The 27,434-nt window shown below is 40.7% G+C and overlaps 1 protein-coding gene across 3 annotated transcripts in view; it reads right to left on the bottom strand.

Moving 5' to 3' along the window:
* Peli2 (pellino E3 ubiquitin protein ligase family member 2) overlaps nt 1-27,434 on the bottom strand; it is a 139,718-nt gene that overhangs the window by 73,522 nt on the left and 38,762 nt on the right. The window contains exons 3-5 of one of the 3 annotated variants that reach the window (XM_048362536.1): nt 25,466-25,587; nt 23,939-24,068; nt 48-149 (exon numbers count right to left, since the gene is read on the bottom strand). In XM_048362536.1, coding sequence (XP_048218493.1) covers nt 48-149; nt 23,939-24,068; nt 25,466-25,470 — 237 coding nt within the window. In that variant the 5' untranslated portion in view covers nt 25,471-25,587. The remainder of the gene's footprint in view (nt 1-47; nt 150-23,938; nt 24,069-25,465; nt 25,588-27,434) is intronic. The other 2 variants (XM_048362535.1, XM_048362537.1) reach the window with 2 other exon arrangements.

The following is a 27,434-nucleotide window of genomic DNA, read 5'->3' as shown; positions in this document are numbered from 1 at the left end:
AGTGCAAATACCCTAGGTTAAGGAAGTGTGTCACTTTAGTACTCAACCTGTTCAAGAAACAGAGAACGTGTAATTAGCTGCCTCTCTTCCTCCTGCAAAGCATCACTTGGAAGGTGACTGCAGCTGGGTAGGTTATCTGTGATCTTCTCCTGCATTAAAACAATGATTACTGATTAGTTGACACCCTTTACGTACCATGTTACTTAGAACAAACATTTACTCTGGCTGCATTTAATAGATTGCTCCCCTCCTTTCATCCAGTCATACAGGACTGGGTCAAGGGAGCACAGTGAAGCAAGCTATCAGGGGACCTTGCAGCACCCATAGACAGGAGTGCTTTGCTTGGCAAAAACATCCAAAGGAACAAAGTTTCGTTTACCTTTGAGAAACTTCTGAGTGGTTTTGCTTTCCCCTTCACTGTAACATTTATTGAGTCATTTCCTTCACCATCTGTGTGTGTCCTAGCTTTCCTTCCCCTCTGGCCACTTGTCTTCTCTAGGATGCTGTACAGTCCATTGTCCATGGTCAGCCTTTCCCTCCCACCAGGTTCATCCTTAACCTTTGGGGGTTAAGGATGTTTAAGACCTTCCATATTAAGAAGTATGTATGAATACAACTAACTGTCTGACTCCTTTTCCCCACCAACACGACACTCATGAGTTCCCTGAGTGTGTCACCTCTGTCTCCACTTTTCTATCCCCTCAATGTCCACTCAACCTAGTCTGCACCCGTACTACTATGCACCCTCATGTTCCAGTGAAAGGACCCCTTCAAGGTTTCTCTCAAACTGGTAAAACCAGTGGGTCTCCCGTAGTCCTCTCTGGGCATTCAGCCACTGTGAAACTCTCCATCCTTTCTATAGCTTCAAAACACTCACTAACATCATTGTTCTAAAATGGAAACTCCATGCCATGGGCCATCCCCCTGTTGAAATCCCTCTAGTGCCTGATATCTGAGCTAAGGAGAACTTCTGGGAAAGCCATGCTCTCTGCTCAGGTTTCCATGCCTTCCCCCTCCCAGACACAAGGGACGGTCTCACTCCCTCCTGCAGAGGGCTCCACTCCACCTCCAGCCTCCTCTGTCCAATACCATCTCCTTCCTCAGGATACTCAGCTGAAGACTGATTGCTCTGTACACTGCTCTATATATACATCCAAGATCCCTTTCTAAAACAGTGGCCACTATTACTGTATGCATTTACACCCAGCTGCAAAGCAGACTAGGATGAGAACTGGCTGTCCTGCTCACAGAACCTGGAAATCCTTAACAGGTGCTCAGTAAACCTTTGTTTAAGGAATCATAAAGCCAATAAAAATGTTTAACTATTTCACTGCATTTTGAACCACTGCTTTTTCCTTCACTGCTCAATTCTGCAAAATGAACATTTTCATAATTAAATATTTTCATAAGGAATGCTTGTAGAGCCAGAGAACATACATATATCATCACATTTGATTTATGTGTATGCATATACTTGTTGTCTATTTACATATATGGATGTTGGGGTCAGCTGCACCTTTAAGGGGCCACAGCTGACCTCAGCCTGTCCCTCCCCTTCCTGTCTTTAACCGGAAGAGAAGGAAGTCTGACATCACTTAAGGGACAGCTCCTTGGGACTAATCAGGGGCCCCTCTCTTGTGCCCGCCTTTAGGGTATATCTGGGAGGTTCCTCATTTGAATAAACAGAATCCCTAGAGGCTTTCTCCAGGGGCCCACATGTCCGTGTTGTTCTTGGCGGCTTTGGGGCACCCTGCGACCACACGCCACTGAGGCTACCCGTGGCCATTGCTCCCTCGTGAGCGATAATGGACCACCCAGGAAGGGGCGGAAAAAGCCCCTTCCCCCCCCCCCCAAGCGAGGGGAATTCGAGAGAGATGAGGCTACCTGTGGCCATCGCTCCCACGTGAGAGCGATAAAGGGCCACCCAGGAAGGGGTGGAAAAGCCCCTTCCCCCCAAGCGAGGGGAAGTCGAAAGAGAGAGATCCCACATATGTACACACAAGATGGAAGAAAATACATGTGTGCATGTATACTTTTTGTATCTGAACTACTTAAAGGTAATGTGTTCACTTAATACCTCATCCTCAGATAATATAGCCATTCCTATATAATCACAATACTATTACCATACCTAGGAACTGAACACAACTAAACCTCAACTTCAGAAGTCCTACCCCAGTACCAGGATTACAACTAACTGGCCTTCCAAGTGAACAGGTATCCAAGTATATCAGATACAGAGGAAAACTCCAAGGAGAAAGTCAGACCACTATGGAGAGCAGAGGGCCACAGTAGTGCTCTCTCCATGAGAACTCAGCTGACAGGTCACTGAGAAGTCAGAGATTTATACCTCTGTGGGGGAAGGAGGTAAGATGCCATTATAGAACACCTGAAAACTAAACCAGAAGAGGGGGAGAGAAGGCCAAGTGTTGTTGCAGTTTACAGGGGGAGAGAAGGCCAAGTGTTGTTGCAGTTTACAGCCTCTTCCTATAGCTGGAATTTATCTGGAGCCACATTATCAGGGAACAGGGGTTTCCAAGCCCTCAAATCCATAAGGCAATGCTTTCTGAATTCACATTTAAATACCAAAGCTTAATGTTATTTTAATTGGTGCTTTATGACTAGATTTTAATAATAAAGATGACAATGTGCCTCTTTGATATTAATGAAAGTAAGAGAATGCAGTGATGATATTCTATGCATATCCTATGAAATTAAGAAAACTGAGGGGAGAGTAGGTTAGGAGAAAAGGGGGAAATGATGAAAGGGGTGACATCAATCAGGATGCATTATCCTTGCAAACTTACTTTTTGAACAGTAAAACTACTTAAATCTGCAAAATAGAAAAACAATGTGTGAACTCTTCACAATTTCACTGATGATAACCATTAATGGTATGTAGACAAGACTGCAACCATGAGTGACACAATCTATTTGAACTGAAAAGCTAAGATAATAAATAAAAATAACATTTCTTGCTATAGCCCAAAATGATGTTAAAAGTAGACTCACAGGAACTTTGCTAAGGCCAGACCAGAGTCAGTAAGGTAGCTATTCACTTATAAATATGAGTATTCCAAAAATATTAAAAACCCATACAGACCCAAGTAGCTGTTTGGGGTTGAATGGCAGTTCTATTATTTCATCACCTTTCCTCATGATGTCTCTCCCTGTTTGGTATCATTTCTGGCTCTAGGTAATAACATTCCTGATGATGGTAACAGGAGAGTGAGTGCATAATTGGTCATCAGAAAGACCCAGACTTAGTCTATAGTCCACTGTTCACCAGCAGTGTGACCTTGAGGACATGACTTAAAACACTCTGTGATTCTTCATCTGAAATACGAAAAACAACAGAGGCACCATTCCTGAAACTGCTGTGAGGAAAACGAGCAGGAAGATCTTGGCACAAGACCTGGCAGACATTTAGCACTCTATATACAAGCTCTTGTTGTCAACACAGTAGTGTGATATCCTAGCAGAAAAGAAAAATGCAAGCACACTTTATTTTTCTCCAGTAACTATAAAAAACATATTAGGAAAAAAAATCATGAGCCACATTACCGAGAACATAAGCAATTCTACTGGGGCCTTGCATTCTCTCTTTAAGTCTGTTCCTTGTTTGGTAGAACTCTCTACTGACTGTCAGAAAATCTAAACTTGGTACAGACTCGCTGTCTACCAAGTGAATCTACCTGCTGCCACCCATGTGATGTAGAGCAGCTTCTATGTACTAAGCACCCTCTATGTACATGGCATGAAAAAAAAACAGTATAACTTACTGAAATTCCTGGATCCTGCAAAGCTGGGTGAAAATTCCGTGTAAATGTTGAAGTAACTGATTGGTTTGCCATGTAAATTCATCTATCTTAATTTCCAAAACAGCTGTAACCTGCCTGTATAACCAGGATTTATTAGGATTTATTATTAAATCACGATGAACATACCAAACTGGCCATGAAACAAATGTTTCTAAGGGAAATTTCTCATATAACTGCTATTTATAAGCTTGGTTCATTTGCTGCTTGTACACTAAGATGCTAATATATCTAAAAGCACCAGGTGAATTTAAAATATCACCTTACATTTAAATATTCCCAATAATAAACTATGTTTTTAAGTTAAACTTGGGAGTGTACCATCTGTGGCCAGTTGGACACCTTCAATTTCTTAGCTGTTGGTTCTTTAACTGGCCTCAGCAGCTACTTACAAAGAAGAGAAATGGCCCAGCTACCAGGTCTCCTCTCCAATATAAACAAAAACACAAGTAAGTGGCAATCAAGATCCAAACAGAACTGCTACATTTGGTTTCCAAACATGGCTATGTGGAGATATTCAGGACAGCCTCAATGATTTAGAAACTTGGGCTTACAAATGAGAGTAATACAATTATATTAATTGGGAGAATTATTGTAGAAAAGGCAGGAAAAGACATGAGGTGAAATCAGATCTAAGAAACAAACAGTACGAGAAATGTATCCAATGCCTAACGTATGAAACTGTAACCTCTGTGTACATCACTTTGACAATAAATAAGGAAAAAAATAGAAACTAATGGTTAAAAAAAGAGGTGAAATTGAAATCGTCCTGTAAAAAAGCTGAGGAAAATTTAAAAAGCAGCTACATAAAAATAGAGAAAAATGAAAAAATGTATATTAGCAAGAGAATAGGTGACATAATTAAAGGCACGATTAAAATACAGATGTATTTTATATATAGTTTAATAAAGTCCAGAGTCAAAGAAATCTTGTTCGCCTATAAAACAAATAGGAACAAAACCAAGAATCACCATATAAAAAAAAACCAAGGACCAAAGCCAAGAATCACCATATTAAAAAAAAAATCAATAGCACCCCTGCTTATATCAAGATTTCCACCCATAGTCTACACCATGGGGTCCTCTCTCTCAGCATAGAACATGTTCTTCTTTCATTTATCTTTGAGAGGTGATGCAAAATAACACCAGGACCCCTGAACTCTCACCCATCCCCTCCCCTAGTGTGGCTATTCCACATCTTCTCCAGGGAGTGGCCATAAGGTAGGCTCTTCCTCGTCACATGTTGAAACTTTGGCCACCCAATGCTTGTCACCACTCCCCCGAATCTACTTTGGCCTGTGCAGGGAGTCACACCAACAGCTTCAGCAGGGAGCAAGAGCATAGCACATGAGTGGGGTCCACATGGAGTGTTTGCAGTAGGGCACTGACCACACCCTTCCTGCAGCAAAGATGACCAACCCAGTGGGGACACAATTACCATCTCATGGCCTGGTATCAGACTATCAAGGACTGAAAACTGTTGTGTGGCTCAAACTGCTCAGAAATTAAGACTAAACTCAGAAATTAGAATCCATTGGCTTCAGAGTTCAATGGGTACATAAAATGCACACAAAAAATCAACCAAGAAACATGTTTCTTAAGGAAATACATATAAAACTTTAAGGGGAGAAATTGTTCCTGAGGAATCTCTTGTTTCTCTGTAGCTTTAACACCACAGTGGTCTTAACACTACTTACAAAATGTAACCTCAGCATTCCTGGAATTTGTATTAAAAAATTACAGTTGTTGCAGTTTAAACATCTCTGTCCTCTATTGTACTCAACTGGTTATAGGAACGTTTATACCTAACTCTGTCAGAAAGCTCCCTCCCTGTGGAATCCTATGTGGACATCTGAAGCATAAAGAAAGCCACACTCTGGTGCCTAGGAATGCCACAGAGAAGTGGCCTCTAGCAAGGCTGGGCCTCCAGTGAAGAGGACCATCCTGACAACCACATGTGTGGCCCACAGTTCTCACAGACACACAGCCCCTAAGAACCATGTCCCAAACTGCCTGTGGACCAATCAGCCTTTCTAACATGTGATCCACATTTTAAACCACTAAAGCATCTTCCCAGACCCATGCCCAATCTAAGAGATGGTTTAGAATAAACAGAAATGGCAAAGGCAGGAGGGTTTCTTTTGATGAACGGTCTGTGGAATGTTAAGATGGGAGGTGGCAGCATGTGGACAGCCCTCCCCACCCGTTCCATGAGTGCCAGCATGAAAGGATCTCCACCACGATGAACCCCTTTAGCTGGGTTGCCACAACACAATTCACACAGTAAGCCTGGTTTACCACCATCGCAATGCCCAATAAGCTTCAGAACCGCTGTGTTGAACAGATGCTGTGGAAACCGCTTCTGCCTCAAAGCATCTGTGAGGGGAGTGGAACAAAGGCACTGGGAGCAGATAAATAAGGAAAACTGGAGCCACAGGAGGATGCTAGCCCCATTGATGGGAGAAGGAGACACAGCTTTCTCTTGGGAGCTACAGTGCAGTGGATCTCCTGGGGGGGGGGGGGTGCAATAAGGAATCCAAGAGATTAAGAAGTAAACACAAAGACATGACACTGCAAGAAAACACACACAGACTGAATAGCCAGAGGTTCTTAGAAGCATCTCAGCCCAAGCATGACTAGCAGGCTCCTCCTTCACAGAGGTGTGTACCAAACAGAGGCTGTTGATGATCTGGACTTATTGACCTCTGGCTTGCAAGCATCCTTCCCTCTGCATAGATGCCTACAAACCTTTCACTAAAAGCCACAGAAGCATGTGTTAAGGAAAAGCATTACATTAGTGAGCACCCAGTTTACAGTTTTCATTTGAATTCCCATTACAGGGAAGTGAATCTGCCACATGCATTAGGGTCACTGCTGAGCACTGTGAGGGATGGGCTTTTTAATTCCACACAGCTGCCTCTGGAATCCTAATAACAGGGCCAACACTCAGCCTTTATTTTCACCTACAGAAAGGAGAAAATATTAAGTGTATGATTCCTTATATTCCCCACTAACTGAATTCTGAAGCAAATAAACAGGGTACAAAGAGGCCAAAGAGCATGGAGTCACTCCATGAGACTCTGCTGTTCCTGGGACTTGGGACCTTGCCTTGCACAAAGGAAAGACCTAGTCTATTATTCAGCTGGGCAAAGAGATGTCACTGGCCAGACACAGGGAAATATAAAGGAGACAAGAGCTCTATGTCACCTTAAAAACATACTTAGCACTTAAGTTACACATGAGATTACACAGGGCTTGTGTTTATAATCCTAGCCACTTGGGAAGCCGACATCAGGAGGATATGGTTGGAGGAAAGCTTGGGCACAAAAGTACCCAAGCCCCTTTCTGATGGCTAAGCTCTGTGACATCCTAGCTGTGTGGGATGCTAAGAGTGGAAGGACTGTGGTTCCAAAGCTAGACTGGGCAGAAAAATCCAAGCAACTTTATCTCAACAGAGTAAGTTGGGCATAGTGGTTTATTCCTGTCATCCCAGATAAAATGGGACTGTGGCCAGACAAGAGTGGAGAAGTAAGCAAAATCCTATTCCATAAGTGAACTGTGCAAAAAAGGTCTGGAGGCATGGCTTAGCAATGCCTAGCAAGCAGGAGGACTTGAGTTCAAATCTCTGTACTGCCCTTCCCTTCCAGGTTACACCTGATAGACCTAAGAGACAATGGCTTTGGATGGAGAGAAACTTGTTATCGGCTCATCCACCCATCCATCCACAAACCATCAAAAAAAATGTCAACACCTAGGACTGGGCTAGAGTCAGAGCAGACTGTGTGGGGCTCAGGGGTGAGGAAAAGAAGCAGCAAGTATGTGCCACATTTCCAATTTATGTTATGAAGAAGCAGAGATGAGATTATGACCAGAGACAGCGAAGACAGCAGAGTCAAAGGCAAGAGGTGGGCCTAGAACCAGCTGCTGAGGTTAGGAACAGGTGCTTCTTCCATAGGAAAAGGGCAGAGACACACTGGAAAGCACTGCCACCCCACCAGAAAGGGAACAGCATGTCTGAGGCCAGTGCCCACAGTTTAGGCAATAAAAAAAAATCTCATATGCAGTTATGGTTTGTGGACATGGGTCCACAAGTTTACAAACCTTTACTACTTAATTTTTTTAAGGTGGCAAAAAGACTTTCATCCATTTCCCAAACCAAGTTAGGACCCCCAACAATTGAAAAATTAACAGAAACAATGAGACTCAAACCAACCAAGTATTCCTAGAACAATCTGGAAACTGTAGGCATCAGTTTCCACATTGGGAAGAATGAACTTGAAGTGCTAGAATCTTCCTTAGGTAATGTGCTGGAAAAGGAGGATCAAAATCAAGAGCAAACCATAAATAGTTGGCCTTCTGTATCTGTGAAATCAACCATCAACTGATCAAAATTAGTGGGGTTTTAGAGGGACGTCAGGGTGATCCAAAAAGTAAAGTTTGAATTTGCCACATGCCAAGCACTAGGTTAGATCCACATAAGTGGTGTGGAGGCATGCACTACTGTACCACAGTTAACAATTTATATTTACATGGCTTTTACATCCCATTATGTATTATGAGTAAGCTACAGATGACTGAAAATAAACAGAAAAACACTTCATCATTTATGTGAGGCATTTGGGCATGGGTTTTGATACGGGTGGGGGACCTGGACCAGATCCTACACAAATTGCAGGAAAAGTTTTACTCTTTCATTTGACACATTCACACAAAAAGCTTACAGTTAATTTTGAAAACATTTATTAACAGTGTTTCTAAACTGAAAATATGTATTCTAAAAGCCAGAAAGTCATTAAAATTTTTTAAAGAATACCTATCAATCATTTGATTTGGAATGAATTCCTACAGATTTCTTTTTTCCCATCTACAAGCTGGAAAGGATAATTCAGCTGCAGGTGTTATCAGAGGAGAGAGTGTACTGACAAGCTATTTTAAGGATGTTTTGGTCTATAGGCAGATGTTTATTTGTAGCTCCTTCTCCTCTTCCTTTCCCACTATCAGATTTTAGGGAAACATCCTCCCCCCACCCCCCTCAACTTCTGTTGTCTTTGTTGTTGAGTTGTAATCAACCCTTGCCTTTTATCCTCTGGAATCAGCAACCACAGCTACACTAGGCTTGGAAGTCTTCGAAAATGAGCACAGCCTTGTCAAGTCAGATAACACACCCAATTCAGAAAGAATGGAGTGTCTGCTGGCTGAGGTAAGAGAGGAAGGCAGCATTCCTACCATCCATTCTCCAGGCCTCTCACCACCCTGTCCTGTGCTGAGGACATCAGTCCTTAAATGTGTTGTCAGCCTTGGGAAGACAAGAGGCTCAGAAGACTGGGACCAGTCCTTCTTAAAACCAAAGCCAGATTAACCCCCTATCAAGAGTCAATCTACCTTTAAAGCATCCTCCTCCATCTCCATAAAGCCTGGTTTAAAGTCCCGATTTCAACTACACAGAACTGAAGGAAAAGGAACATAGAGGAGTATAATGCCCACTCCCTTCCCTCACTGCTTGCCAGAGGATGCAGCAAAGTGGCTGATCAAGATGAATTTGCCAATAAATTTTGTCCTTTATGATCTCTATTCTAGGGGAATGTTTAATGTTCTTCTAAATACTATTCCTACTATTAGTGTTAGCTGAGTACTTCAGTATTTATAATGTACAGAAGCCATTCTTAAGGCTAAGCACTTTACATGTATCCAATCATTTATTCCAATCTAAAAGCTGAATAAATACTCTTTTCTCTCACTTAAAGAGAGGTCACAGGATCAGAAGAGTCACGATTTGGATGCTGACTGCAGGGTCTGTACAATTAACCAGATCCCATACTAAACTAGAGCTTAAGAATCTAAATCAGTGTTCCTTAATCGAAGGAACTTTGTCCTCCAGAGCCCCCCAGAATGAGGAATGTCTGAAGACGTGACATCTAGCAGGCAGAGGCCAAAGATACTGTTGAGCACTCGCTAATGCCTTCCCTACCCCCAAGTTATCCTGCCCCAAAGTCATAGTGCTCAAGCTGGGGAGCCCTCAATCTCAACCAGAAAAAAAAAAAGATTCCTCAACTTCCTGTAGTCTTTTTCTCCTTTAACTACTGTTCAGCGTGACTTAGTTCAGGGAAAATGCAGAACAAGGGAGATGTACTAGAAATTTACCAGTGAAATGAAAGACAAAGTGGAGTAAAGTTCAGTAAGTTGGTATTCACTGCTTTATTCAACTTTTCTAAAACAAGCAAAAGTGCCTTCCTATTCAACAAAAATTAAAAATATCATTATTGAAACAAAAAAGAAGGTAGCAACCAGTGCCAAAATTTAAAGCTGACTTGACATTACATCTGAATGGAAAAGTTTTTTTGAAGATGATAGAGGGTGAGTAGTTCTGCCAGAGAATCCCCTATTGTCTTGGTTGAACCTGAGGGTGGGAAAGCAGACAAGGAAAGGAGTCCTCCTACTGAGTAATAGGAATACCCTCTGGGCAAGTCCCCCTCTCCCTGTGGATAGATATACCACTTCTAATGTCAGCACAGAGCCATTTCTGCCCTTCTCTACTGCGGGCCACTCTCAGACCCCTCCTGCTGATTTCTGTGACTCATTACTGCTCCCAAACCTCTCATTTACCTATACTTGTCCATTTGGTTGGTAGGTAATGATTCATTTTCAGAAAGAAGGAAACAATACTTACTCAACCATCCAGAATGCTAGAAACATGTATTTTCTGAGAAAATCTTTCTTCTATCTTTGCCCCAAAGTTCTTAAAAACTAGTTTTGTCCTTAGTGAAATCATGTAAAGGGAGTGAAAAGCAAGAGGTTCTAAACATCAGCTAGCATTCAGTTCTGTGTCAGTGCAGGTTCTGCTATAGGGAGTGAGCCTGCTGGTGACAGAGACTCACTAGTAAAGGCAAGACAGGGGCCAGACACTAGGAAACAGTGATTCACAAAGGTAGCCTCTGGGGCTGTCATTTACTATTTATTTTTATTTATTTATTTATTTATTTTTGCCAGTCCTGGGCCGCCTGAGCACCACTGTCCCTGGCTTCTTTTTGCTCAAAGCTAGCACTCTACCACTTGAGCCACAGCACCACTTGTGGCCGTTTTCTATATATGTGGTGCTGGGGAATTGAACCCAGGGCTTCATGTATACGAGGCAAGTGCTCTTGCCACTAGGCCATATCCCCAGCCCCTCATTTACCTTTTAGAATAAACTTTAAGGATAGTGTGTGTTTGTGTGTGTGTGTGTGTGTGTGTGTGTGTGTGTGTGTGTGTGTAATCGAGGGAGTAAATTAAGGATTTGCTTTCTAATACTAAAATAGAGCTACAACAGCCAATGAAAATGAGTATCTATGCACTTAAAAAGGGAATAATTTTAAAGTCTTTTCTCAAAACACTAATTACATTGGTGATTCGGTCCATAATGTAGTATCAGAGCAGCTTTCGAAAGGCGGTGTGATTCTATCCTGTCTTTACCATGTCCTGGAATGGTATTACATCAACAGCTACTAAATTCCGCAGAGCCCACCTGGCCAGGTGTGTATACGGTCTCTTCTACCTAATCCTCACTTGTGGCTCCAAAAAATCTTTGCACTCAGAGGGTTCTCCTGTAAAGAGTACAGCCAAGATTCCAATCAGGTTCTACTGACAGTCTGTCATTCCTGCCTCCTGTGTAAGGCAGTACTTCATAGCACAAATGTGAAAACTAAGAAAAAGGTTTAATATTTTTTTACATGTCTTCCAGAAGAGGAAAACAACAGGCCATAAAAATCAAAGTTTAGTTTAGTAAAATTAGGGTTTGTCCCCAAAATATTCATTACTGTAAAATTACTTTGTTTTTAAAGCAGGAGAAGCAATATTCTAAGTGAGTATTTTTTTTGTATTTGTGCAACAAGCAGCTAGATTTTAAGCTGCTGCAAGCCACAAATGTGGGTATTGGTAGCCACTGTTGGCCTTATTTTGGGCTTACATTCTAAACTAAAATAGCTAACTTTCAAAAATATAATTTGTAAAAACTCAATTCAGGTTTTAGTGTTCTCACAACATCACAGCACCTTACTTATTAGAATGATGTTCACACAATAGAATAATAAATAGTAGTGAACAAACTACTATATCCAGTATGGGGTGCATAAGGTATTTCATTCACAAATACAATGCTACATGAAAGAAGTCAGGACAGAAAAGCACATAGTCCGGGGCTCTGTGTACTCATTTACCAACCTTACAGAAACAAACCTATGAGGTTTGGATGAGGTCAGGATGATGGTGACCTGGTGACTGGTTGACATGGGACAGTAACCAGGAATAGGAACAAGAAGATCTTTTGCAGTGCTAATAATGTTGTATTTCTTGATCTGAGCATTGTGTAAATGGGTGTGCTTGCTTTATGAAAACGCAGAAGATAGTATATAGTTACAATTTGTATATTTTAAAGACAGGCTTAGACAGTGCTAGGGCTGGGGATATGGCTCAGTAACCGGGCACCTATCTAGAATATATGAGGTCCCGGGTTAGATCTCAAGCAGTGCAAAATAATGGATGGATGGATGGATGGATGGATGCTAGGTAAGATCTGTTCGCCACTCCTAATTGTTTACATTTTAAGGTAAGCAAATTGAACATTAATTTTATGTTGCTTATAAGACTTGAATATCAATACTATTTAAAGTTCAAAAATATAGCATTCTTGGACTTAAGATATGAGGTTACAGAAGATAAAAACAAAAAGTCTATTATTTTAATCCGGGGGGGGGGGGAAAGATTGCCAATATTCACGTTTATAATTTCAACTGGCACTACAGAACTTTTTTACATCGAATTATTCATGTGAAACAAAACTTTAACTCAACGTTGAAAAAAATACCGAACTATTCCTTTGTTCAAAAAACAGAATAAAATGAATGTTGGTGGGCTGAAGAATGTATGAGGAACTAAAACCAATTTAAGCTATATGCTCTCTCACATGAGAATGCCTTATCAAAGACATTTCACTCCTTAGTACATTCTCCAATGAGGAAATGCTCTGATTTTTCAAAGTTAGTGGGTTCAATAATTCAGAAACTGTTCATTATTAAAGTTTCACTGCTGTGAGCTAAAGCAAATGATAAATTTAAGTTGTAAGCTTTAAAGAGGAACTCTACATTCAAATCATGAAGATGCAGTTTTAATTTTTAATCTATTAGCTCCAAGTGTTTTATATAATGGAACTGCAAATAACAAAGTATAGATGCTAGGTTTTATCATCCGGAGCCCATTTACAATGTTTGTAACAGCTAATTAATATTTTCCAGAGAAACCATATATTAGCTCCCATTATCAATCACTACCATATAGCCGGCATATTGTATGTTCCAGTTGTCTCTGGAATCTCTAGCTGCAGGCCAACTCTATTATTTTTACTAGGACAATCTGCTATCCGAGTAAATGCCAAAAGCAGGTGAAGTCAGGCCTCACCTTCAAGGAAGCTTGCTGCCCAGTGTGACAAGACAGCCAACAATTCCAGCACTGCATCAGAGCAGTTGAAGGTTTATACAGAACATGCTCTCTGAATTCAAAAAATAACTCCTCCCTAAAGCTAAGGAGCAGGGGGCACTTCGTGGGAGGAAAAGACATTTGGTGGTGGGAGTATAGGTTAGTACAAGGCTAGAGCATAACCTAAGCAAAGGTGTAAGTGTGAGGGAAACAAGGCCAGCTGGAGGGCAGAGCAGAGGAGCAGGGAAGGCTGCCTGGCTCACCTGGAGCCAGAATGAGGACAGACAACAAAGCACAAATGAACTGCCGGGGAGAGAACTCGTGCACCTGCCTCCTCTAGCTTTGCTAAGATCAAACCAAAGGCTCTTGAAGCCAAAAACTCACGCCTCACCCAGAACATGGGTGTGGTCAATCAAGAGCTTAGAAGCAAATATCCCTGTGAATCAGTCATGATAAGCAGGACTTCAAAGAGACTGAAATGCTTTCTCACAAAAGGTAAAGCAAATCATTCACTTTAATGCAAAAGATGTGGCCAAACAGGCAACAAGTCTGTGTGCAATGGCTCACACCTGTAAGCCTAGTGATACACAAAGCGCAGATCAGGAGGATCTCAGTTTTAGGCCACTCTGGGCAAAAAGTTAGCAAGTCCTCATCATAGTAAGTAGGGAGTAAATGATAGGTATCTGTCATCCCAGCCCCAAAGCTGAAGGTGATAGGAAGATTGTGGTCTGAGACCAGCCCAGCAAAAGCACAAGAATCTACCCTGAAAAATAACTGAAGCAAAAAGTGGGGAAGAAGCTCGATGGTTAAGAGCACTCATCTTGCAAGTACAAAACTCCAAGTCCAAACCTAAGTATGTCGCCACAAAGACCTCAAAAACAAAAAGTAAGTGGTAGCCCTTCTAAGTGAGCCAATGATACCATCTCTGCTGTCCATGACTTGTGGCACTGAATTTATCTCAGCGCACCTTCTGCAAACAAAGCGGCTCCTTAAACTCAAATCTCTATCACCATTCCTTCTACAAAGGCGCTCTGCAGAGCATCTACTTCACTAACAGTACTAAAACCTGCACCTATACTAAGCAACTTCAATTTTTACTGCCAAGAACCACACCAATTCATTTTATCTTTACAGCAAGTAGTCCCTGTTTGGAAATAAATGGCCTTCCCAAGTCTTACTCTTAGGAAGAGGAGAATCAGAAGAATTCAGCTCTGGTCCAGTCTTGGGGAGCCTTTTTCCACCTGCCACCCACAGTAAAAAATACCCAGGGAACATGCCCAAATTAATGGCCTGAGAGAACTTGAGATTTTTTTGGATGTCATGAAGTACCCCATTTATGAAATAAAAAGCCAGTCTGAGCAAAGTTCCTTTGAACTTTTGGTGTTTTGTGTTGTTTTGTTTTTAATTTAATGAACGTTACAAAGACTCAACAAAAATATGGAGACAAGTGCTTGAATCTGGGTCATAGTTTAAGTTTTGAGTAATAGCAATAATTATAAATATAAGCATTCTCTCATACTGACATGCTAAAAGCAACTCATTAATAAAACTGTGCTTTAAAGACAACACAAATTGAATGAGTTTTCCAACTAATAAATGCATCAAGTCAAAATTTTAATTATTATATATCAGGAATATAGATAATTACACTGAGAAGTAAGTTGCTGGGTGATAGAATCAAGCTTTCCTACTCTCACATTCTGGATACAGAACCATTAGAAAGGATGAACCTCTTTCTCTGCCTCTCAACACTTTTGCCTCTTCCCCCAACACAAGATTAAGAACTGACCAGAACTACAAGGTACTTTTTTTTTTTCAAATGACGTTTTATTTATTTTTTTCAAATTTTTATTATCAAACTGATGTACAGAAAGGTTACAGTTTCATACATTAGGCACTGGATACATTTCTTGTACAGTTTGTTACCTTGTCCCTCATACCCCCCCTCCCTCCTCCCTTTTTCCCTCCCCCCCCACAGAGGTGTTCAGTTCACTTACACCAAACAGTTTTGCAAGTATTGCTTTTGTAGTTGTTTGTCTTTTTTTACCCTGTGTCTCTCAAATTTGGTATTCCCTTTCAATTTCCTACTTCCAATACCAGTATACACGGTTTCCAATATACTCAGGTAAGATTACAGAGATAGTGTAGGTACAACCACAGGAAGGTGATACAAGAAGATCATCAATAATAGAAACTACATATACACATGGGACGTTGAAAGTAGTTACAACTGTGATATAACAATTGTTTCCATAACATGGAGTTCATTTCACTTAACATCATCTTAGGTGTTCATAAGGGTATAGCTATTGGGCCTTGTGATGCTCTGCTATGACTTGCCTAAACCTGTACTAATTATTCCCAATAAGGGAGACCATAGAGTCCATGTTTCTTTGGGTCTGGCTCACTTCACTTCGTATAACTTTTTCCAAGTCCTTCCATTTCCTTACAAATGGGACAATGTCATTCTTTCTGATAGAGGCATAAAATTCCATTGTGTATATGTACCACATTTTCCTGATCCATTCGTCTACTGAGGGGCATCTGGGTTGGTTCCAGATTCTAGCTATGACAAATTGTGCTGCGATGAACATTGTTGTGCTGGTGGCATTACTGTGATTTTGTTTGTGGTCTTTTGGATAGATACCCAAAAGTGGGGCTGCTGGGTCATAGGGGAGTTCTATATTTAGCCTTCTGAGGAATCTCCATACCGCTTGCCAGAGTGGCTGAACCAGTTTACATTCCCACCAACAATGAAGTAGGGATCCCTTTTGGCCACATCCCCTCCAACAATTGTTATTGTTAGTTTTCTTGATATATGACATTCTTACTGGGGTGAGATGGAATCTCAATGTTGTTTTGATTTGCATTTCTTTTATGGCTAGTGATGTAGAGCATTTTTTCATATGTCTCTTGGCCATTCTCATTTCCTCATCAGAGAAGTCTCCCATGCTCCTGGATTGGGAGGATTAATATAATCAAAATGGCAATATTGCCAAAGGCTATCTACAAATTCAATGCAATACCCATTAATATCCCAACACCATTCTTTAATGAAATAGAGGAAGCAATCCAGAAATTCATATGGAACAATAAAAGACCTAGAATAGCAAAAACACTCCTAAGCAGAAAGAACAGTGCTGGAGGAATTACAATACCCAACTTCAAGCTGTATTATAAAGCTATAGTAATAAAAACAGCTTGGTATTGGCACCGGAACAGGCCTGAAGACCAATGGAACAGAATTGAAGACCCAGAAATGAACCCACAGAACTACGCCTACTTAATCTCTGATAAAGGAGCTAAAACAATAGTTTGGAACAAAGATACCCTCTTTAACAAGTGGTGCTGGCCAAACTGGCTCAACACAGGCAACAAACTAAAACTAGATCCTTATATATCACCCTGCACCAAAATCAATTCCAAATGGATTAAAGACCTTGAAATCAAAACAGACACCCTGAAAACACTAAAGGAAGGAGTAGGAGAAAACTTGGGCTCCTTGGCGCAGGACGGAACTTCCTTAACAAAGACCCAGAAAGGCTACAAATCAAAGAAAGGTTGGACAAATGGGACTGCATCAAACTGCAGAGCTTCTGCACGGCAAAGGACAAAGCTTGCAAGATAAACAGGAAGCCCACAGACTGGGAGAAGATCTTTACCGGACATTCAACAGACAAAGGCCTCATCTCTAAAATATATGCAGAACTAAAAAAATTGCCTTTTTCCAAAACAAAACCGCAAAGAACCAATAGCCCCCTCATCAAGTGGGCTAAAGACTTACAAGGTACTTTCTACTTAATTTCTTATAAAAGAGTATGTATAAGTTTTCCCTTTCTGCGGTTATGGAACTACCATAAAGTTAGCAGCTAGAAACAGCACAATTGTCTCTTAGATGTGTCCATTACAAATCCAGCAGACGTGGCTGGTTTTTCTGCAAAGCCTCACACATTTTCTTTCTTGTAATAAGGCTAAACCTCTAAAAATTAACTTTCCCACTGTTATCTCACAATTTCTGCTGCAGTGAACATTCAAGTCTTCATACTATTTCTAAATGAGTTTACATAAATAATACAATACATTACCCATACTACTGGAATCCCAAGTCCTTAAAGTGGCATTAAAGGCCAGGTGCTGGAAGTTCACACCTGTAATCCTAGCTACTCAGGAGGCTGAGATGTGAGGATAGTGGCTCAAAGCCAGCCTGGGCAGGTAAGTCCATGAGACTCTTATCTCCAACTAATCACAACAGCAGCAGCAGCAACAATGCATGCCTGGTCATTGCTCACCTGGTAGTACACATACTAGCCCTGAGCAAAAAAAAAAAAAAAGGCCTGGGACAGTGTTCAGGCCCTGAGCTCAAGCCTCAGGATCAGCATCCAAAAAAAAAAAAAAAAAAAGAAGAAGAAGAAGAAAAAAAAGGTGGCAATGATGTGTCTGATATTTACTTGGTATAAAGAAATCAATGTTTCAAGAAAATTGTTAAGTGGTTTATTTACTCTATCACTCAATCATCCCCACAGACAATAAAGCAGTATGAGGCTGTACCTAATAGAGATATCCCCAAGTACTCCTGAGTCTCAGTGGGAACAGCACTACCCTATACTCCCATCTGTACAAAATTCATAGGGTTCTTATGTAAATATTTCCCACTGAAGCAGTTTTCTTCAGTGTAATAGCAAAGTTTAATAGACTTCAGATGTTGTTCTTCCAGCTCCATAAAACCAACAAAAACCATCACACTCTGTTCAGAGTCTTGAATATTGCACTTTAAGTAAATTATTAAAATACTTCTATGAGAAAAATGGCTGGAGCTTTGTCAATGTTGACTTAAATTTTACTGCCTGATTTATAAGTTTTCTGAGAAATGCTTTTTTCATCTCAGCAGATACACATTTTGCAACAATCAGGACCATAAATCTAAATCGACATTCCTACAAAAACTACTTTTTGAAATCCCTATCCTTCATGTCAGAAAATGATTTTAAACTGCACAACATATTGTACTGGTACTTAATAAAGGCCTTTTCTTTTGCTTTATCAATTCTTATTTGGAAGTTGTTTTCATTTTTTGAAAACATTCATATTTTATTGAAATAAGTTATTTCTCATTCCAGAAATACAATTTTTTTAGGTTTATTCACTACATAGCATCAAAAGATACTGTGGGCTGTAGTTTATACTATTATTTCCTTTTTATTCTCCTACAGATTCAGATATTTATGTTATCAGAAAGGATAAACCTTACCCAGATATAGTCTCTTTTTTAATGGAGTACATTAAATTAGCAAACAATTTATGATAGTTTACTTCATTAACTTAATTCTCATACTTAAAAGTATCAAACAAACAGCCATAAATGGCGATACGTGGCTATACACTCTGCACTTGGGAGACAGAGGCAAAAGGACACCAAGTTCAAGACAAGCTAGGCTTACATAGCAACACTCTGTCTCAAAAAAATAAATAAAAATCAAACACCACACACCACTAACCCTAGAATTCAATAAATATGACAAAAACCAAAATAAGAACTGTTTAAAACTCAAGTACATAAAAACAGTAGCAGCTAGAAAGGCCAGGAATACTGATAAATTCATGACTTTACTAAAACAAAGAAGGTTCCAGCTTTGTGTGGATGTTGGAGGCACGAAGTGCCTTCCACCACCAAGACACGGATGACAGTATGTCCTTCAAAACTGGACCACATCCTATACAACTAGACTAAGCTACTGAGTTTACATGGACATTATGTTAGTTTAACAACTTCCCACTGTAATTATTGCTACTAGATCCATACAAATTTCAATATGGTATCAACTAGCAGAGTGACAACAGCTCAGTCGGCTACCATTTGCATCTGTTTTGTCCCAAAAGATTCATCTGGCAGTAGTGTAGTCCCTAGTCTAGCAGTGTCGAAAGGTGATGGATCTTTAGGGGTAGGGAATATAGTGTCCTTGGAAGGGATTAATGTTGGCCTCACAGAGTAGGTGGGGGCTTAAATGACTGGGTTAGGTCCTGTGAGAAGCCAGTTGTTTGGAGAGCCTAGCTGATGCCAGCCTTTACCTGAAAGTGTTTCCTTGCTCACTCGTGTGCCTCTTCTGCACATGGCCAATTCCTTTCTTCTTGCTCATCATGTTGCCTTGCAGCCAGGATGTGGGCATCATAATGTTCAAACCTTCCAGGCAACAGACCAGTGAGCCAAATAAACCACCTCATTGAATACAATAAGTTCTACAAAGACATGGGCTAAAGAGCAGTCCTGGGCATGGCAATCACATGAAACAGCCTTCATCTTTCCCTAAACTATCACTACTGATATTTTCCATCCCAAAATATGTAGACTGGAACAAAGTGATTTCCAATTACTTTTTGAAAACACCCAAAAAAGGAGATTTCAATAAAGCATAATCTAAAAAGGGAAAAGCATGAAGAATTTTCCATAGTAATAATACTGTTGCTAAATTTAACATGATGCTTGAAAAATATCCCCCATTATGCGCCAGCGCCATCACCATCACCATCACCACCACCACCACCATCACCACCACCATCACCACCACCATCACACTGTTTATTGGCAGAATAACAACCAAACAGCCACCTCCACATCATAATATAAATAAGCGCATGTAAATTGGGAGAAACGCTCAGTCACATCATGCTGCTCCTCCAGCCAGGCTCTGATCTCTACTCTCCCCACCAACCCACCTCCCGCTTCAGGCGGGCAGTTCACAATGTCACTTGCTCACAGATCCTCTCCCAGTCTACCCAATCCACACTCATACCCCAGAGCACAATTACTTTATATATTCTGACGACTCTTCACTGTTTGCTCACTCACTGGACAGTTAGCTCCAGTTTACTGCACTCTTGCCAATACCTGGCATGATGCTTGGCCATGGAAGGTGCTGAATAAATATTTGTTGAAAAAATGGGTGAATAAATTAATAGGCTCTATGTCTGTGTAACAGATCTGCCAGAAGTAAAACAGAGGACCTTTGTTTTTTTTAAGCACATTATATAATCAAAGAAATACCTATATTGTTCCAAGAGCAAATATGTATACAAATAATGATTATACAACAGTAGCACATGATTGTCATCCTGATCTGCCTTTGCTCTGAATAATGGCGTGCACACATGGGAAACTCAAGCTCCTGTTCCACAGCTGTTGCCCTCAGATTCTGAAGCAGAGGAAAAAATATAGCCAAAAGGCACAATGTTCAAATTTACACACACACACACACACACACACACAAAAACTCCCATGTCTAGAACCTCACTTTATAGCTCAATCAAGATGTGCCTTTCATTACCACTCAGAAGTACAGGCAAACTATTGTCAATTCAGGCCACGTAGTTTTTGTCAGGTGTATACACACACACACACACACACACACACACACACACACACGCGCGCGCGCGCGCATTTTCAGAGGAAAAGGAAACCAGCACAGGGACTCAGAAAGAGAGAAACTCAGAAAAGCACCAGGGAAAGAGTCTGGTGCATATATCCAGAGAACCCAACAACCACTTCAAAGCAGGACAGGCTAAATAAAGAGCTGTACACTGGTGACAGAGGATTAGAAAGTACATACACACAGGAATGAACAGACAATGGTGTTAAGGGGGAAAGTAAACAAAAGAAAGTTTTCAGTTACCACAGATGCTACTGGAGTCAGGGAAATGACAGGGTTAGGCACCACGTCACTGAACTATGTGGAGGAGTGGACCGTAGGTTTGCAAGGTCAGCAAACATTGGGGAAGAGGTAGTTTGAGTAAATAAGGTCAAAAAAGAGACAAGAATGAAAGCAGAAGAATGAATTCATTTGTAGTTCTACAAACTCTTTTTGGAAGAGACCCAAAAGAGAGTAAGGATATATTACTTCACAATCAGACTCAGAAGGATTTAGGAGGGAGCTCAGGCTGCTTGCCTGGTATGCAGAGGCCTGTGATTCAATCCCTAATGTCACACACTACACAAGACAACAACCAGATTCAGATACATAAGGGACTGTTCACATCAGAATGGGGCTCCAAAGCTAAAGGATCCAACAGAACAAATTCAGCAGCAGGACTAACATAGCTAGGAATGCGAGGTTGAGAGAGATTAGCAGAAGGAAATAAGACTTGAAACTAAGATCCTAGGATCATGGGGTACAAAGGTGGCAAACTCTTTATCTATTCACTGGACTAGCCATAATTCAGTACAAGGTTCTCAGGGTCAACGTACAAAGACAAACAAGGTCAAGTCAGCACGGGATAGTGATCAGCACACAATAAATATGTTTCATTTAGCTATCTCCATTGTCCGTGGCTGGGTGACCCAGGCTCAGTCTATCATATTCTCTCACCTAAAAATTTGAAACTTTTAGGAGAGATAGAAAAGGTACAAAGAGTCCAGTCACTTCATACTACAGGAATACTCATGTTAACTCCTATTGTCTCTGCTTACTTCTTTCATAAAATCTGGTTACTCAATTTTTTCTGATTCTCAGAGCTACCTCTAACTTTATCCTATCATCATTTTTCAAACTTTGGGAGTTTTGTAGCCAGAATTTCTGTTGCTTATTTGATTCAACATAAGTCCTTCCTATACTCAGTTTATAAACTGAGTAACCGTAAACCTTCTGAGCTATTTTTTTCCCAGGTTAAGACAAAAGAAGATAGACCAAAACCTGGTTTTCCCTACTATTAGTACTATTGGTAATATGTTTAAAGACAGACCTAGACAGACAACTAACCAAAAATATGTATAATCCAAATGACTTACAACAGAAACTATGCATAAAAGGAGGAAAGCAGCTAAGCTGATATTTTTACATTTTATCACAAAACAAAGTCTGAATAACCAAAGCAAGATCACCATGATTTTCAAGCATAAGCCATTCTATTAATACAAAACTTACAATTAAAAAAAAACTAAATGTAAGAAGGTACAGGGAATGTGCCTTAGCGGTAAAATGCTTGCTAGCATGCATTAAGCCCTAGGTTCCATTCCTCAGTACCACATACACAGAAAAAAGCCAGAAGTGGCACTGTGGCTCAAGTAGAAGAGTGTTAGACTTGAGCAAAATGAAGCTCAGAGACAGTGCCTAGGCCCTGAGTTTAAGCCCCAGGACTGGCAAAAAAGAATAAAGAAAAAAGAAAGTACAGTCATAAAAGAAGGTACAGTCATACAGATTAAAAAGAAAGATAAAAATACACAAAAATTTAAGAACAAATCTATAATACCAAAATCTTTTTGGCTAGGCAGGAGCAGCTCAGTAATACAGTGTCTGCCTAGCAAATATGAGGTTTGATTTTTAAGCTCAAGTGGTGCAAAAAATGACAAAAATAATAATGTTAATGATGAAAGGGAGGGAGGGAGGGAGGGAGGGAGGGAGGGAGGGAGGGAGGGAGGGAGGGAGGGAGGGAGGGAGGGAGGAAGGAAGGAAGGAAGGAAGGAAGGAAGGAAGGAAGGAAGGAAGGAAGGAAGGAAGGAAGGAAGGAAGGAAGATGGTACTCCTGACATGCTTAAAAACATCTACCATCTGCCTTGGTTTCCTTCTTCACCAAGTATTTTTTGGACTAAAAGGTGTTCCTTATCTTAATTTGACCACTTTCATGATTATTTTTTTAAACCATTTTACCTTCTTTTTTCCTTAGAATCTCTGTAAAACCAAATTTCCTTAGTTTCCCTAGCAAAATGTATTTTCCTCCCTAAAATACTTACGTTTATTTCTTTTATTAGTCAAAGCTTGTTCCATGAATATTAATCTTTCCTTTTCTGATTGCTTAGTGCTTCAAATCGATTTCTCCCTATTCGCTCACGGATAGAGACAATTTAACTGGTGGTTCTGTCTCCAGGTTCTGCCTCAGGAACAGCAGGGTAATCTCTGCCATGTTCCATTCCAAAGAGCTACCATTGCTCTCTGAATATTACAGTTTGCAGTAAAAACAGAAACCAAGACTTAACTTTTTCCTGATGGTCCAGGCCAGAATAAAACGTACAGCCATAGCCCCAGGTGAAATAACACAAGTAAATATCATTATTCATAGAAAAGGAAACGGCATTACACATCAAAAAACTTACTTATTAAAAGATAAAGCTTAGTACATGGGACATATAAACCAAAACAGAAGCTCAAGACGTGCCCCCTGCTTATATATCAAAAAACAAATGAAATAGTTTCAAATTTATACCAAATTTCTTTCCATAATAGGTACAGCCAGACTTCTTATAACATACAGCTTTGTTTACTTCCTATCTTTCTTTCCATAACAAAATCTTGATTCTAAGTACATATACATTTCGTGAACATACTAACTATACTCAATACATGTTTTACATCAAGATGTAATATCAAAACTCTTGAGAACATCATGTACCTTTCCAAGCATAACGATGCTAACTTGATAGTGACTCTACCTTGATAATGCTAGTTGCCTTCTATCCTAAAGCAGTAGTTCCTAACAGGACAAGGGATTTGGGGCTGCTAACAACTGTGGAGAGAGGACCACTGGCAGGTCAAGGCCAAGGATGGTGCTGAACATCCTGCAATACACAAGCCAGCCTCTCAAAGGAGTTATCCCACCTCCAAAGGTCATACATGAGAAGGAGCAGTTACCAAAGCATAGCTGTGAGTCACTGGTTTCCAAGGCCAGCCTGATTCTGCCAGGCCCACCTACCTTGGATGCCTGGGGTGTGGAGATCACGTGGACAGTGCTGGGTTTGACGCCACTAGCCTTGGGCCGCTTATAGAGGGCAAATCTACTTTTCCTCCGTCCTCTGTCTCCATTAGGTAAAGCACCATTGTACCTGAAAATAGAGGTGAAAGAGCTCGGTTTTTTTGTTTGTTTGTTTTTACATATCTCAGAAGTTCTATGCATGAAAAGTTAGATGGATTAAGGGAAAAGGCAAGAATGGTCATAAAGAACGGCCTGTTGAACATCATATATACAGGAAGGGCAACAAAACAGACATCAGCTGTAAGAAAATTCAAATCACTTCCAGAAATAATCTAAGAGTGATGTGCAAATAATTATAGGCTTCCTCCCCTATAAAGTCAGGCTCTCCAAGTCTTTTCTGAAAGAGTATAAGTAAGTAAATGAGTATTCTGCCCAGACCTTATTATCACTGGTTCAATTCAGCTAGTATCATCCTAATGTACTCCAGAGAAATACTCGAGAAATATTTTTAAATGAGCTAGTTATAAAATAGCATACACATTAAACCTCACCTTTCACTCCCCAATCATGTTAATGTGCCCATAAGATCTTTATTGCAAGAAGACCAAACTGAGTTGCCTGGGGAAAAAAAATCATATTGAATTCTCTATTCTCATTCCCATTTTCATTGAACCCTACAGTTAGATTCACCAAAAAAAAAAAAAGTCTTGCACCCCTCATACATGAGCTCTAGTCCAACAAGTATCTAAAAAGAAAACTTAAGAAGTCACATGCCTAGATGTGTAGTTCATTGGAAGCCCAAAGGCAGGAGGATCCCAGTTCAAAGCCAGCCTGGACAGAAAAGTTCATGAGATTCCCTGCTGAACCCAGGGCTAGGGGCAGTGGTATCTGCCTGTCATCTAAAACCACATGAGAGGTTAAGATAGAGGAGGATTACGGTCCCAGGCTAGCCTGGGAGAGAACTCCATGATACTCCATTTCCATAGAAAAAGTTGGATATTAAGGTACATGCGTGAGTTGGGAATATGGCCTAGTGGTTGAGTGCCTCACATACATGAAGCCCTGGGTTCGATTCCTCAGCACCACATATATAGAAAAAACCAGAAGTGGAGTATGGCTCCTCAAGTGGTAGAGTGCTAGCCTTAAGCAAAAAGAAGCCAGGGGCAGTGCTAAGGACTGGCAAAAAAAAAAAAAGGTACATGGGTGTCATTCTAGCCACGAACAAAGCCTTAAATAGATCAGAGCCCAGATGCGCCTAGGCAGGGAGACTTTATCCTAAAATAATTGGTGTAAAAAGGCATGGCTTAGTAATAACACTCTCCTAGCAAATGTGAGACCCTGAGATCAAAATCCAAGTTCTATCACCACATCACCACAACAAAAAAAGCAAGCACATTCCTGGAAGTAGATTTTTGTTTTAGCTAATGTCAGCATTTAAAAGAAATGCATAATTGTAGCTAGTGGTTTCAATTTTCTAATACTGGATTAAGCCCTCTCCACAAGTTTTTGACTTGTATCACTTGCTACCTCATGACCAGACAATTGTCTGCTTGAACCTTTGGCAGAAGTTCCTTTGAAGAAAAGAACAGGGCCTGAGGATGTGGCTCAAATGATACAGAACCTCCCTAGCTGGAGTTCAAACTCCAGGTCTGCAAAACAAAACAAAACACAAGGAACAGGAATCACTTAAATTGTACACAGAGAAACATGGCTGCTTCAATATTCCCTCAGAACATCAAAGTTTGGGGACAGCTGGTCTGGTGGCTGGTTCTGTTCTCAAGGTCTTGTTGTCCAGACACCTGACTTTCCACTTTGTAGCCCGATGCAAAGAGAAGTAGCGTCACCAGTGTGGTGGGGGTGTGGAGCCCACTGAACATGTGGAAGCTGTAACAAAGGGGCTTATTTAGTGTGTGTGGGTTTTAAGAGCTGAGTCAGTAGCTGCAGACAGACAATGGTTTTACAGTATCCCTGGAAGTTATTATCACTGTGCTTGCACTGTTTCCCTGCCTATCACAAAGGAATGTCAGCTATATAAAAATGCTTCTAGAATAAAGAGATGATGTATTTCAAGTCAGTCCTCTCCCTTGTCTCAGGCGAAATCAGAAAAATGTACATTATTTTCTTAAGGGAATTTGTGATCACACTGTTATCAAGTTCCCATTAGTAATCGGCCATCACAAACTCACTTTTTAAAAATATATTTTCACACCACGTAATACAAACATTCTACAGTAAGGGAAACATATGTGAGCCAATTAAAAGCCAAGAGGAGAAGTAATCTGAAGGAGTGTTTTCACTCCTGTGGCCTAGCAATGATTACTACAATATTATCTGGCAATGGTTCCTCTGCCTCTCATCTTGTCACAGCTCTGCCCCTGCATCTTGCTTTCAGACACCTTTCTTCTGGTCTAGATGACCTCACCAGGATGATGGTGGCAGGCACAACACTAGTCCCTTCTCTGGAATCTGTCCCTTAACTCCCAATGGTGAGCTCAGCAGTAGGTCTGAATGTGATGGCCTTCCAGCCACCTGGAGCTGTCATCAAAGAAGGACAGCTCACCCTCACTGGCCAGTAACATCCTCATCCTAGGAAAAATAAAACTGGGCCAAGGAACAACTAACTTGTCTCTGAGTGGGTAAGAGATATGGGGATGTCAAATTTGGATATAGCCAAAAATCAGAGAAAATGAAGCAGATAACAGAGACAATAAGCAAAAAGAGAAGAAAAGAGGATTTTTAAGGGTGTCTACTAGCCCAAAATATTGTGACCCCTGTTCACGAGTTTCCTCTTTTTAAGTTTCAGCTAAGTCAGGCTGGCCTCTGCTATTTACAGCTTTAAAGCCACATCCAAGCCCGGTGCCAGTGGTTCATGCCTGTAATCCTAGCTACTCAGGAAGCTGAGATCTGAGGCTCAAAGCCAGCCCGAGCAGGAAAGTCTATGAGAGTGCAGGAGCACTAGCCTTGAGCTGAAGAGCTCAGGGACAGTGGCCAGGACCAACAACAACAAAAAAAAAGCAGCAGCAGCAGCCACATCCAACATAAAGTGGGAGAAAGCAGAGATTACAAGTATCAACCTTAACACATGCAGAAACATTTTAATTTAAATTGCCTGTTCATGGATGTACAGATATTGCACATTACTCAATAATAAACTAGTCTACTTACAAACGCCTACTCACTTATCTAGATGATAAGGGGTAAAAAAAACATCCTACTGGAAATAAACTCATGGTAGAAAAAGCAATGTCAAGATAAGCTGAGGCCCTAATTAGATTAAGCTACAGGACAGTTCATTCAATATCGATAGTGCCAAGTGCTAGAGGTAGGATGATGAACATCGGCTTCCTGCTTTCACAGAGCTGTTTGCAAAGGGAGAAAAATACGAAAGCAGCTGTGATACAACACATGGGAGCAGGGACACAGAGCAGCACGGAGCTTGAGGAAGAAATCACTTGAACTTTCTTGAAGACTAAAAAGCAGACTACACATAGCCAAG

Source organism: Perognathus longimembris, chromosome 14 (genome assembly GCF_023159225.1).
Source record: "Perognathus longimembris pacificus isolate PPM17 chromosome 14, ASM2315922v1, whole genome shotgun sequence".
Taxonomy (NCBI): Eukaryota; Metazoa; Chordata; class Mammalia; order Rodentia; family Heteromyidae; genus Perognathus; species Perognathus longimembris.
This window is presented reverse-complemented; position numbering and strand designations above follow the sequence as displayed.